Source organism: Pristis pectinata, chromosome 1 (assembly GCF_009764475.1).
Source record: "Pristis pectinata isolate sPriPec2 chromosome 1, sPriPec2.1.pri, whole genome shotgun sequence".
In the NCBI taxonomy this organism is placed as follows: Eukaryota; Metazoa; Chordata; class Chondrichthyes; order Rhinopristiformes; family Pristidae; genus Pristis; species Pristis pectinata.
This window is the reverse complement of record NC_067405.1, coordinates 87,184,216-87,197,031: the sequence shown is the minus strand read 5'-3', so window position 1 is coordinate 87,197,031 and position 12,816 is coordinate 87,184,216. Positions and strand designations below refer to the sequence as shown.

At 37.6% G+C, this 12,816-nt stretch overlaps 1 protein-coding gene across 1 annotated transcript in view; it reads left to right on the top strand.

Annotated features, from left to right (window-relative positions):
* The window catches only part of LOC127569359 (kinetochore scaffold 1-like), a 70,479-nt gene that overhangs the window by 28,876 nt on the left and 28,787 nt on the right, over positions 1-12,816 (top strand). Inside the window, exons 12-17 of the mRNA XM_052013968.1 lie at positions 600-744; positions 2,664-2,722; positions 3,101-3,199; positions 5,470-5,585; positions 11,157-11,247; positions 11,599-11,715. Of these exons, the coding sequence (XP_051869928.1) occupies positions 600-744; positions 2,664-2,722; positions 3,101-3,199; positions 5,470-5,585; positions 11,157-11,247; positions 11,599-11,715 (627 nt within the window). The remainder of the gene's footprint in view (positions 1-599; positions 745-2,663; positions 2,723-3,100; positions 3,200-5,469; positions 5,586-11,156; positions 11,248-11,598; positions 11,716-12,816) is intronic.

Sequence of the window (12,816 nt, the reverse complement as noted above, 5' to 3'; positions counted from 1 at the left end):
AGTTCATCTTCTACTCACTTAACTATTCACAGTAACAGAAATTTTGACCAGGGGTGCCCAAACTTTTGCATGCCACTGTATAGTAGTTCACAGAACATCGAATCCTGATGTCTGATTCTCTGCAAAGATGCAGATGTGTATTCCATTAAGGTGCTCACTGTAACGTGTATGACAACTGAATCCCACTGATGTCCCCTTTCTCTCACCCAAGTAAAGTTGCATGTGAGATTGTGTTGAAGTACTTATTGGAGTCTGCCTCATTTCAATGGAGTTCATCACATAACATTAGATTTGTTTTGAATAGCTTATTTTCACCAGCGCTCACTCTTTTTCAACTATATTTAATCCTTTCCTTAAGGGCCACGTGAGGGAAATTTGTAGTGGGTGCTTAGAAGAACAAATTCCTGTAAAAGAAAGATTGAAATCACTGTTCATTGTGAGGAATCTTATTTTGTCAAGCTGATTCAACTGTAAAGATTTCAATACAATAATGGATAAATTACTAATTTATGAATTTAATATTTCTAAATATTGGTAGTATTATTGACTCTGGCATGGAAGTGGTATATCCTGTAATTTTCAAGGTATTTTCAACACAGGTCAAAATTACAGCTCTTGTGCAGGGGGAAGGAGTAGGGCATGAAACGGTGGAAGAGAACTTGCTGAGTATGACGACAAAGAGCCTGGATAGTAACAGTTCCTTAGATTCAACCAAAGGTGATGGTACCTCTGCTCATGCAATCAGTAAGTTGTGATGTAACACTCAATTCCATTTGCACCGAGAATATTTCTTTGTTTGGAAAGAAGGGAAACGTGGAGTGTGAGGTATGGAAAGTAACCCCATTGGCCAGTCTATCTGTGACTTTAGTATTGAATTCCACTCTGAGTACTTCTGTTTTGTTGCTGATTTACACTGGACCAATAGAAGTGTTCAGATCCAAATTCTGTGATGTATCCCATTTCCTTTGGTTCAACCAATGGATGCCTACCTTTTAGAGAATGGCACTAAATGCTAGTCTTTCTGGCAAACAAAGATTTAAGAAAAATGTTCCACAGAATTTGGAATGGTACAGACATTTCAAGTACTTGTTTCCAAGGGATCATTTACCTTGTTTCTGATAGAGATTTAATCAAAACAAAAGTAAAGGGTGATGAATCAAGCAGGTTTCAAAATGGCTTGCCATAGAGCTTCACCTCTCCATATATTTGAGCTTGGGAATGCTGCCACATTCTTGACTTTTAGAAGAAAATACTCGTTTAGATTAATTTGCAACACAAGTGTTTTCAGCTCTTCCTCACTTGATCCTACCTGCTAGCTTTTGTTCATTCATCAAGAGCATGGTGCTGCATTTAATCACAGTATTTTTGTTTTGTCAGTTTTAGCCTGGCTAACCAACAGGATATTTATAAATTAAAAAAAAAATTCCATTGGCTAAACAAGTAGCTTCCAATGCAGTTCAAGTTGAGACTGAATGCCTGGCTGCCTTTTAAAATTAAAAGGGTTGACAGGACACTAGTTCCGTTATTTCATTTCATCAGTTGAAGACTGAGAGCAATGATGCTTTTAGTTTTTCTATTTTTAAAATGCCTCTCTTTCACTTCAATTCCTCTTTCAAGAGATAACTAACTAAAATTCATTTACCTGAAGCACTGATTCTGTTTTGATTTCCCTCACCTGATGGTGCAGCCAATTAAAATGTAGTATTACTGCACTATCAGAGTTCATTTAACTTGGCACAAGGTAAGAAACAAATTGCAAGCCAGCCTAAACAAAGAAGATCATTAGCTATTAATATAGCTTGATAACTAACTATACTAGTTCTAATGGGTTTTAGTGTGTATGGTACTTGTTTAATCAGACAGATTCCAGGATGAAGGGATTATCTTTGGACAAAAAATTAGACTTAAGTTGCTCTCATTCTTTTGGAGTCCAGAAGAAAGAGACCTGATCTTTTTGAAACTTGTAAGATCCTAGAGGGATTTTGGTGGGCCAGATAGTGTGAGGATATTTGTCCTGATTGTGGAATCTGGAATTAGATACATAGTCTCAGGATAGAGGGATGGCAGTTTAAGATGAGAAAAGGTAGAATTTCTGATGGTTGTGAATTTTTAAAAATCTGTGCCACTAAGACTTGCATTTGTTCAAGGTGAAGTCAGACAAAATGAGTGAAGTTCAGGAAAGGCTTGTTATTTATTATGTTATTGTAGCGCATAATCTGTGATGCACATGAATACTGTAGAAAGTGACTATTTCCAATTTTAATACCTCCTGGCTTGATTCATGAGATCAATTCTTTTGATGTGCTATATTATAATTGTAAGTAATTTTAGTCCAAGGGTAATAAGATGCATCTGTAATTCTGTAGCCTTAACTAAGCAAGCAAGGTTCTGAATTTACGGATGTCTTGTATATTTAAATTTTTTTGTGAATCAAATCAGACCGATTTAATAAATAAATAATACCGAAAAATGCTCTTCACGTCATCACCATATGCAGCTAATTCAGTAATGACCAGATGTAGGGTGGAATGGGTGGAAATAAAAATAATGGGCTTTTAAAGGGACATGCATTAATGATAGATAGTTGTGATGAAGGGAACATGGAGTTTTAACATTTTGATCATTTTGAAAATTTGCTGTGCAACTTTTAAATCTTTTTTCAGCTCCAAAATGTAACTTGAATGCATCCCTAGTGATCTTGGAGGAGTCTGAGTTGCATCAGGTATGGTCATTTTATTGTTCTGTCTGTTACTTCAAATGTAGTAATTCAAGTGAAGCTTTGATTGTGTGTTTGTTCATCTATTTTGTGTTAAGCTATATTAAAGTTTGCTTATCTTTCAGACTTTTTGCTGATTTACAATAACATCTAGGGCAGCCAGAAAGGTATTACAGTATATGTGGTTTATGACTTGCTGCATTTCAACAGGATAATACAACATTTAGAATAAAGCCATGTGTAACTTGATTATAATTGCCTACATGCCATAGACAAGGTGTGGTTTCAAATCCAGGATCTTTTTATATGATATGGATACTTATGTATAATGTCCTGCAAAACCAAATCTTTGAAACCTGAGTAAAGAAATACTTTCCCTTGTAGAAATTGATGGATGGTGAGATCACGGTCCGGGAATTCTTCAAATTCTTGAAAGTTCAAACACGTGCACAGAAATCTCGCCAGAGTGAGCTGCAAGTCAATGTAAGAGTACATCTACAGATATTCAGTTCCTTTAGAGTTCTTTTCATGCAGAAATGTCTTGTAAGTTCTCATAAGGCTGTATTTCATTACTAAAATGTCAACCAAAGACATGCATTTATTTGTGTATTTCTAAGTCTTTTAAATGTCCTTTTGTTTCATTTTGGCTTGGAAGTTGCCACTTTTTAAATACATCACATAAACTGAATTTGAAACATGCCCACAGTTAAATTTTACAATTTCTAATTGAAGAAGGTTGTGAGACTTTGTTTTTGCATCAAGAAGTTTTGAAAGAAGCACTAAGGTACTAAATTCAAATATAAGCAGTACCATTTTGGTTGCTGAATACCCACATGAGAGATGAAATGGAACTTTATCAGTACACCCAACTTGGAGTAAAAAATGGTAGATGAAGCATGGCATTTACTTGGTTGGCTAATCAGTCACTTGGGCATTGGACATGCCATTTTCTACTAATTACACATTTTATTAATGACAATGCTGCATCTAAGATGTTAATGCTGTGGTTTTATCAATGGAATAAAAATTTGACTGGAGCTGTACATGTGCCTGCCATTTCTTCACCCTGTTCCCATGTGTAAGCCCGGTTGTCAGCAGCGCTGCTCATGGGAGCAGTGTTCCACTATCAAAAACAGCAGCCTGTTTTTTTTTCAGTTTTTAGATGGTGCTCCCTTCTCAAAATTGAATTTAAGTATTATGCAACATTTTAAATTGTACGTTAATATTATATTCAAGCTGACTATTCATTGTTAAACAAAATATCTTAGAGTATTTATTGCCAATAGAATGGAACCAATTACTGTGGAGAAATATCTGTTTGTCTTTATTTTTGTAATTCATTGAAATTGATCCCTTTGACAATGACAGACCTCTAACTCTCAGTACTTCAACCTATTGCATAATATACTTTAAAAGTTCTTTCAGTTGTGGCCCATATAGCAAGTATTAAACTGTAATAGTATTGCTGAACTTTTTTTTAATGAGATATTTAGAACTATTTTACAACCTTTGGATGTCCCAAAGAACTCCAGCAACCAAACAGTCACTGTTGTCGGGGCAGAATTGAGTCAGCCATTTACACATTGCAGAGACCTGCAAACAACAATGTCTTCATTGCTGACTTTGAGGGTTACAAATTGGCTGGGTCATCAGAAAAGCTCTCCATATCTTTGACCATCCAATGGGATCATTCATCTCATTTTGAGAGGTTTAACCTTCTGAGCAATGGCACTTTAAGCTATGTAGCACTTTCTCATCATTATACTGGAGTAGTTACTTGGATTATGTGCAGGCCTCTAGAGTGGAACTTTAACCCACAATATAGTGAATTATGAACTGATGGTAGTAGCAACTTGGCCATGAATTAACACTATTTCATTTGCACACCATTACATCACAGAGTTGATAAATCCCAGTTTAACTCAGCAGTTACAATGGCTTGTATAGTTGTATTTGTGCCTACAGATAAAATGAAAGTCATGATATCACAGAGAAGAATGAGAGGTAGAGAAGATGACAGATTAAGCATCCTTTTAATTTGATGTAGAATTGTTTCTTTGAGGTTGTAGACATTTTCGGAGGGTGGAGGGGGTTCCTTGCAGAATGCAGATCCTCCTCGGTTATGAATGCCCGACTTGCGGACACCCGAACATGCAAGTGAACTCCTATAAATATTATTAAGTTCAAATGAGAACCAGTCTTGGAAAAAAAACATGTTTATATGTAGCCTTCTTGCAATAATTAGACACCATTGTCCCAAGAACACAGGCTGGTAGTTTCAATGTCAGAGGCCACTTATGAGGGGCGCTTTGAAAATTGACAAGCAATCGCTTTTATTGATACTTGTGCAATGATACTCTATTAAACAATGTGACCTCCACTGATACTTTAAGTCCACTGAAACCAACCATTGATTGTGGGACATCCTGGTGTTGTCTCATTGCAACTAGGCAAGGGAAGACCATAAATAAATGTTCATGTTAATTGGCCCTCATCAACACCATTCATTGCAATACTGTGGAGGTGTGATTACCATATTGAGTGATTTTGTGTATTTTCTGACTTATGGACAAAATTGACTTATGGACATCTATATAAAAGGAACACACTCGTAACCCAGCGATGACCAGTAGGCCATAGCATGCACAAAACTTTTAAGTATTTTTACTTGAGTTTGTTATCGATTCTGAGCCATGGCTGAAATTTGTTTTCATGGTATTAATTAAAAATGTATTATTTTATTTCTTGGTCAGCCTGAATTGGACAGATCCTCAGAACTGGAAAACTGGCTGGCTGTGAAGTTTATTCACCGACCAAAACGGGAAGTTTATGAAGAGGATAGCTCTGCACTCTCTGCAGCCATAAATGAGTATGTAAAGTTTAAGTACAGTCATTGCCTCGCCACATCAGAGATTTGGGTTCAATCCTGAACTCGGGTGTTGTGTGTGTGGAGTTTGCATGTTCTCCTTGTGACTGTGTGGATGTCCTCAGGTGCTCTGGTTTCCTCCAAAAGACTTGTGGGTTGGTGAGTTAATTGGCCACTGTAAATTGCACCTCTTGTGCAGGTGAATGGTAGAATCTGGGGGGAATTGAAGATAATATGGGGAGGGAAAAAAAGGATTAGTAGTGGTAGTCGGTCAGTGCAGACTTGGTGGGCTGAAGAGCCTGTTCCCATCCTGTATGACTCTATGAAGTCTTAAAAATTGCAGTCTGTGATGAGAGCTGTTTCTACTTTGTATTCTGGGAAAATATATTTTTATTAACTTAATAGCTATCAATACAAGATCTTATTAATAAAAATGAGTTTTCACAGTTGAAGTCAAATGGGATTGCTGACAAGGTATAGTTGAATATTAGTTTAACTTGCTTGGGATTTATTCAAAATAATTGTAAAAATTGAAAGATCCAGATTGTCAAAAAGCAAAAAAAAACTGCAGATGCTGGAAATGTGATATCAAAATGAGAAATGCCAGAGATGCTCAGCAAGTCGGGCAGCATCTGTGGGAAGAAACAGAAACAGAGCTTGAAACAATGTTTCAAGCTGACCCCTTAATCAGAGGATCCTGATCAGTCTGCATTATTTAGATTTTAAAAACTAATTTTGTTCAGGACTTTTGACTGTGCTTTCAGAATTCAACTACTTTTGCAGCTGAATTTTCCAATTGGATATCTGTAACACAATGCAAATATAGAAATCTTCTGATACAGTCCTCCATTACACTAAAAATGGAGTGTTTAAAATGGAACTTGCTCTTTGCTAACAGGTCAGTAGTTCTCTGTTTCCCCTCTCCATCCTACTGTTTAAGAAAAGGAGAAACAAAATGGGAAACTACTGACCTGTTAGTGTGATGTATATGATAAGGAAAAAGCTGGAATCCACAATGGAGGATGTATTGGAATGCCTTGAAAAGAATAATAGGATTGAGCAGAGTCGATGTGAATTAATAAAGGGGAAAATCATATTTAATCAATCTACTGGACTTCCTTGAGAGTGTGACTAGTAGAATAGATATGGGGATGCTGGTGTATGTGGTGTATTTGCATTTCTGGAAGGCTTTTTGTAAGATCCTGTAAAGGAAGTTGGCTTACAAGGTTAGGGCATGTGGAATTTGGGGTAATATTACTGATGTGGATTGAGAATTGGATGAAGCAGATTGGGAATAAATGGATCCTCAGGTTTCCATACTGTAGGGGTGGGTGCTTGAGCGGCAGCTTTTCACGATGTATGTCAACGATTTGGCTGAGAGGATGAAGTATCATATTTCTGGGTTTACTGATGATACTAAAATAGTGGCGTAGTGAGGAGGGAGAAGGATATAAAGAGACCACAGGGAACGTGGAAAAGTTGAGTGAGTGAGCGAAAACGTGGCAGAAGGAAAATCATGTGGGGGAAGGAAAATGTGATCTACTTTGATGCACAAAACAAAGTTATTTGTTCAGTTGTGAGAGACTGGCTCAAGCTGATGTTGAAAAGGACCTAGGTGAGCTTGTACGCAAGTCACTGCATTCCAATGTGCAAGTGCAGCAAGTGGTTAGGAGGGGAAATGGTAAGTTGGTCTTTATTATGAGAAGGTTTCCTTACAGGAGTAGGGAAGCCTAATTATAATTGTATAGGGCCTTGGTGAGACAGCACCTGGAGTAATGTATGTAATTTTGGCCATTTTGCTAAAGAAAAGATGTACTTACCATATAGGGAGTGGAGTAAGGAGTTCTTCAACTTGTTCCAGGGATGGCAGATCTGCTGTAGGAGGGGAGAATGTGTAGACTGAGTCTGTGTTCTTTTGAGTTCAGAAGAATGAGAGGAGATTAGAAAATTCCTGAAGACCTTGACAAGCTGGATGCAGGGAAGATGTTTCCCTTGACTGAGGAATCTAGGGTTAGAAGGCACATTCAGAATAAAGGGGAGAAGGCTAGTTTGGGTTGAGATGAGAAAATTCTCTCAGAGGATGGTAAATTTTTGATATTTCTGGGCATTGAACGAATCAAGGGCTATGGGAACAGTGCTGCTGTGCAAGATCTGCCATAATCTTGGTGAATGGTGGAGAAGGTTCAAAGGCTGTATGGCCTCATCCTGTTTCCATGTCTTGTGTTCTTGTATTCTTATTTCAAAAAATTGACAGTTCAGAAGTTGAGCTTTCAGTGTACAGGATCAGGCCGGTATTTATGCCCCACTATAATTGTCTCCCACTCTAGTTCATCTAAATCTATCAGCATATGAACATGAAGAACTTAAGAAATAGAAGCAGGAGGAGAGTGGTAAAGCAAATGTTAGTTACGTAATTGGCAATCCAGAGGCCTGGACTATCAATCCAGAGACCAGAGTTCAGATCCCAACACAACTAGTTTTAGTAATGATGATCACAGAGTTACCACATTGTTATAAAAAGCCATCTGATGTTAACATCCTTCAGCAGAATAAATCTGCCACCCTTACTATGCCTAGCCTATATGACTCCAGATCCACCTTTGTTTAACTAATGAATGCCCTCTGAAATGGCTTAAGAAGCCACTCAGTTGTAGGTGGCTTACCACCACCTTCTAAAGGGCAAATAGGGATGGGTAATAAGTTCCAGCTTTTCCAGTAATGCCCATTTCCTTAATTTTTTTTTAAAATTCCCTCAAACCTACTCTGCTTTTCAGTAAGGTCATAATCTGATCCAGCCTCAACATCTGTCTGATTTCCTAGAATCTTTCATCACATAACAGTCCAAAAATTTGTCTTGACTATACTTATTGACTCAGCCCCTTCTGTGGCAGAGAATTCCAAGGATCCATAGCCCTCAGATTTCATCTCATTCTTAAATAGTTAAAACTACTTGCCTTGAGACTGCCCCAACTTCTCATCAGGGGAAACGTAGTTGCAACATTTGCCCTGCCATTTCCCCTCAGTCTTTTGTTTCAGTGAGATTGCCCCTCATTCTCCTATTCTGCTCAGCCTTTTCTCAAATGTCATTCTCTTTATCCAAGGAATCAATCTTGTGAACCTTTGTTGAATTAACTTTAAGGGAAATAGGATGTTCTAATTGCCACTATAGAAGCGAGGCTGCAAGGTGACCAAAGCTGGGAACTAAATATTCCAAGGTGTTTGACATTTCGAAAAAGAGGGGTGAAGGGAAAATGAAGTGGGGAAGGATAGTAGATCAGAAGAAATTTTGCTTGACAATTGTGAAATGGAAATGGAGTTAGAATTATTTTAGGTGGAGCTAAGAAGCAGCAGGGGACAATGAAAACATTGATGGGAATTGCTTACAGACCTCTGATTGTAGTGATATACAGTATGGTATAAATAATTCTGCATTTGACAGCAGTAATATAGTAATAATGGGTGGCTTCAATCTAAACTTAGACTAGGCAAATGAAATTGGCATTCTCAATGTACTGGTTGCATTTCTGGAATGCATACAAGATGAATTTCAAGATCAATATGTTGAGCAACAGGAGGCTATTTTGGATCTGGTACTGTGCAATGAGAAAGAGTTAATTAATAATCTTGTTTTAAATGGACCCCCTAAACAGAATTTTCCATTGTTTGGAAGTGTTATAGTTAAATTTGAAAGCAAGATATTAATCTAAACAAAATGAACTATCAAGGTATGAGAGGTGGGTTGGCAGGGCTAAATTGGCAGATTATGAGAGTATATGGCAGTGAACAGACAATGACTAGCATTTAAAAAAAATATATGCTGTGTAACAAATGTACATTCTGTTATGGCACAAAAATACATTAAAAGCAATCTGTTGGAGAAATAAAAGATGTTATTATGTCTATGGAAAAGGCTTAAAGTTGCCAGAAAAGGCAGCAGGTCAGAGGATGGGGAGAGTTTTAGAATTCAGCAAAGGACAACCAAGAATTCGATGAAGTCAAGGAAAATAGAATACGCCACAATGGATTACTCTCATAAACGCGGGCTCAAAGTTTCTATACGTGTGTAAAAGGGAAAAGACAAGCAAATGTGGGTCTCTTTATAGATGAGAGAATTTATAAAGAGCAATAAGAAAATGGCAGAGGAATTAAACAAATAATTGTATATATTTTCATGGAAGAAGGCATTTTCAAAAAAAAACCCAGAAGTGGATTGCAGAGAGGAGAAATTTCCTCAGAGATTATGGTGAGTTTTTGGAATCTACCCTGGAGGGCTATGGAGGCTCAGTCCTTGAATGCATTCAACACTAAGATTGTTAGATTTCTGGATGTTGGAAGAATCATGGGATGTCAGGATAAGCCAGAAAATAGTGTTTAGTTAGAAGATCAGCCATGACCTTATTGAATGGCGGAGGAGGTTTAAGAGGCTGATTTGTTCTGCTCCTATTTATTATGTTCTTATGATTTAAAGTGTGAAGATATTATCCCTTTGGCACAGTGTGACTCCAGAATAGCCTTTCCCTCTGCCTTGATATGGTATTCCCACTTTACAGGTGTCATCTTGGGACCTTTCTGCAAAATGTTGCCAGTTACTGCTAGTTGTCACTTATTGCTCTGCCTATTTGGAACTCATTAGAGACTGCTTAAAATTGTTTCCTGTAGGACCCTCTAGTGCAATACTTGTATTTTCCATTTTGTCTATTTAAAGTCAGAAGTCAATGTTGAGTTTGTTGTCATTGCACAAGTACACGTGTGCACAGGTGCAATGAAAAATTTGCAGCAGCATCACAGGCACATAGCTTTAGAGACACAACATTCACAAGAAAAACATAAATTTAAGCATAAACTATACAGAACACAACGCAACAAAAAAAAAGTCCGTTCTAGTGCAAAGTGGCCATAATGTTGTTATTACTGAGGTAGTGATTAGGACTGTGCAGGTTGCTTCAAGAACCAATTGGTTGAATGGCTGTTCTTGAACCTGGTCGTGTGGGACATCAGGCTTCTGTACTTTTGCCTGATAGTAGCTGCGAGAAGATGGCATGGCCTGGAATGTGGGGATCTTTGGATGTTGCCTTCTTGAGGCAGCACCTCATGTAGATACTACTGATAGTGGGGAGGGATGTGCCTGTAATGTATTGGGCTGAGTCCGCTACTCTCTGCAGCTTCTTGTGTTCCTGCGCTTTCGAATTGCTGTACCAGACCATGATGCAACCAGTCAGGATACTTTCAACGGTACATCTGTAGAAGTTTCTTAGAGTGTCAGTGACATGCCAGACCTTCTTAACCTTCTAAGAAAGTAAAGACGCTGGTGTGCCTTCCTTGTGATTGCATCTATGTGCTAGGCCCAGCACAGGTCATCAAATATGTTAACTCCCAGGAATTTAAAGCTGCTGATCCTCTCCACCGCTGATCCACCAATGTAGACTGGTGCATGTTCGCCCTCCTTCCCCTTCTGACAAGCTGTTTTCACCCTACCACCCTCAGATATCTGCACTCCTCCAATTTTTGGGTTACTGGTTAATGTTAATGAACTCTAAATGACTCCAATAATTTTATTTAACATTTGCTTTTCAGCCTGAAGGATCAGTTGTTAGACCTTGATAAGCTCCTGTCGGAGGTGAACTTGCCACTTTTGAAAGAGGTGATGCAAATGACAAAAGAAGAGGTAAATTTTGATTAGAGTCTAAAATTAGTTAAGTTTGGTTATGTTCAGTTATTTGATCTTTCTTAATTAAAAGTTGTAGTTGCTGTCTCTTACTTTCTGAAGAAAGATGCATGTTGATATCCAGGTTCATGGCTGCCCTCAGTCCTCTGTCATTAATAATGGCAGCCTAATTTAGGTTTGGTACACACCCACCATTATTTTGCTGCATTTTGAACTGTTAAATAAGAAATTTCTGTGAAAAGAACGTTATCTGAAGATTAAGCTAATGATAGCAGGTGGAAAAAGATAACTTGTAACAGTAAAAAATGGCTTTAAAACATTTTAATTGGCTTATTGTAATTTCTTTTTTAGTTGCAACAGTTTCGTTCTTGCCTGAATACCAAGAAAACCACTTTTGTGAAGAGGACTAAAGTGATCTGCCATGAACAAAAGGTTCAGCTGTATTTGTCACAGTTGAATGCATTGAAGGTAATTGTGCTCTATGAGCACTATTAAGAAGACTGGTGTAAGGATCTGGGTGTTGGGTGCAAGATCCACTCCTCTGCCAGAATGATTCTGTATCTCTAGCTCTTCACAAAACTTTCTATCCAACAGTTAAGTTTGGCATGATTAACTTGGTGCTTTATTGGTAAATTGAAATACAAGAGATAATAGTTTTAAAATTTGTGAAATAATTTTCTGTAAGTACAATCGCATTGTAGTCATAAATTAATGTATTCTGTTGGCTTTACTTTGCAGAAATTTGGATAAAGGCTCAATCTTGGCTCCCTTAGACCATGTAAAGTCTGCAAACAACTTTTCATTCGTTTGTGGCCATAGTGTTTAAATTCAGAATGGAAATGAACAAGATTATCTTTGGTCTGACTGTCAAAGCTTCTTTCCTCTGTACAAAAGAGCACCTATTCATTTGTTTTGAGAGCATTAGATTTTTGTTTTAGCAAACCAGTCCATGAGTTTGAGTCTATTGTCAAAGGTCTAATTTTGTTAAACTATCCTCGATTATTTTTCTGAAATTTTTAAACTAAATTATTTCGCATCCCATTTTCCTAGAAAAAGGTGTTAAGTTTATATCTATATTCCTTTGAAATGTTAGAAAACAAAGCCAATAAGAAAGGATTTATTTTATCCAGCAGTTTAAAGTTTTGACATAATGACCAAGTATGTAGACATCTGTTGGAATATAGCAATGCCAAGTAACTATGAGATGCTGTAAATCTTAATTAATAAGGCAATGAAGTGGAGTAGTTCTCATACTGAATGCTCGCATTTATTACTTCACCATTAGGACATCATGCTGCAGTATGTCCTGTGCAATAGAAAATGCTGTACAATAATTTTCCTGTGGTCTCTCTGACACCACTTCCCAATGTCACAACCTTGAACACTGAAGACTGAGTTGATCTCGTTACTGGAACTGAGCTGATCTCATTACTGGAGATTCAGTCTCACTGTACCCTGCCACTTTGATTAGCTCACGAGTTCATGATCTTGGTCTGGTTCCACTTGCCTTTATTGCGATCTGTGCCTTATTCCAGAATCCATATCTTAATAGGGTGGGAAATTGTGCTT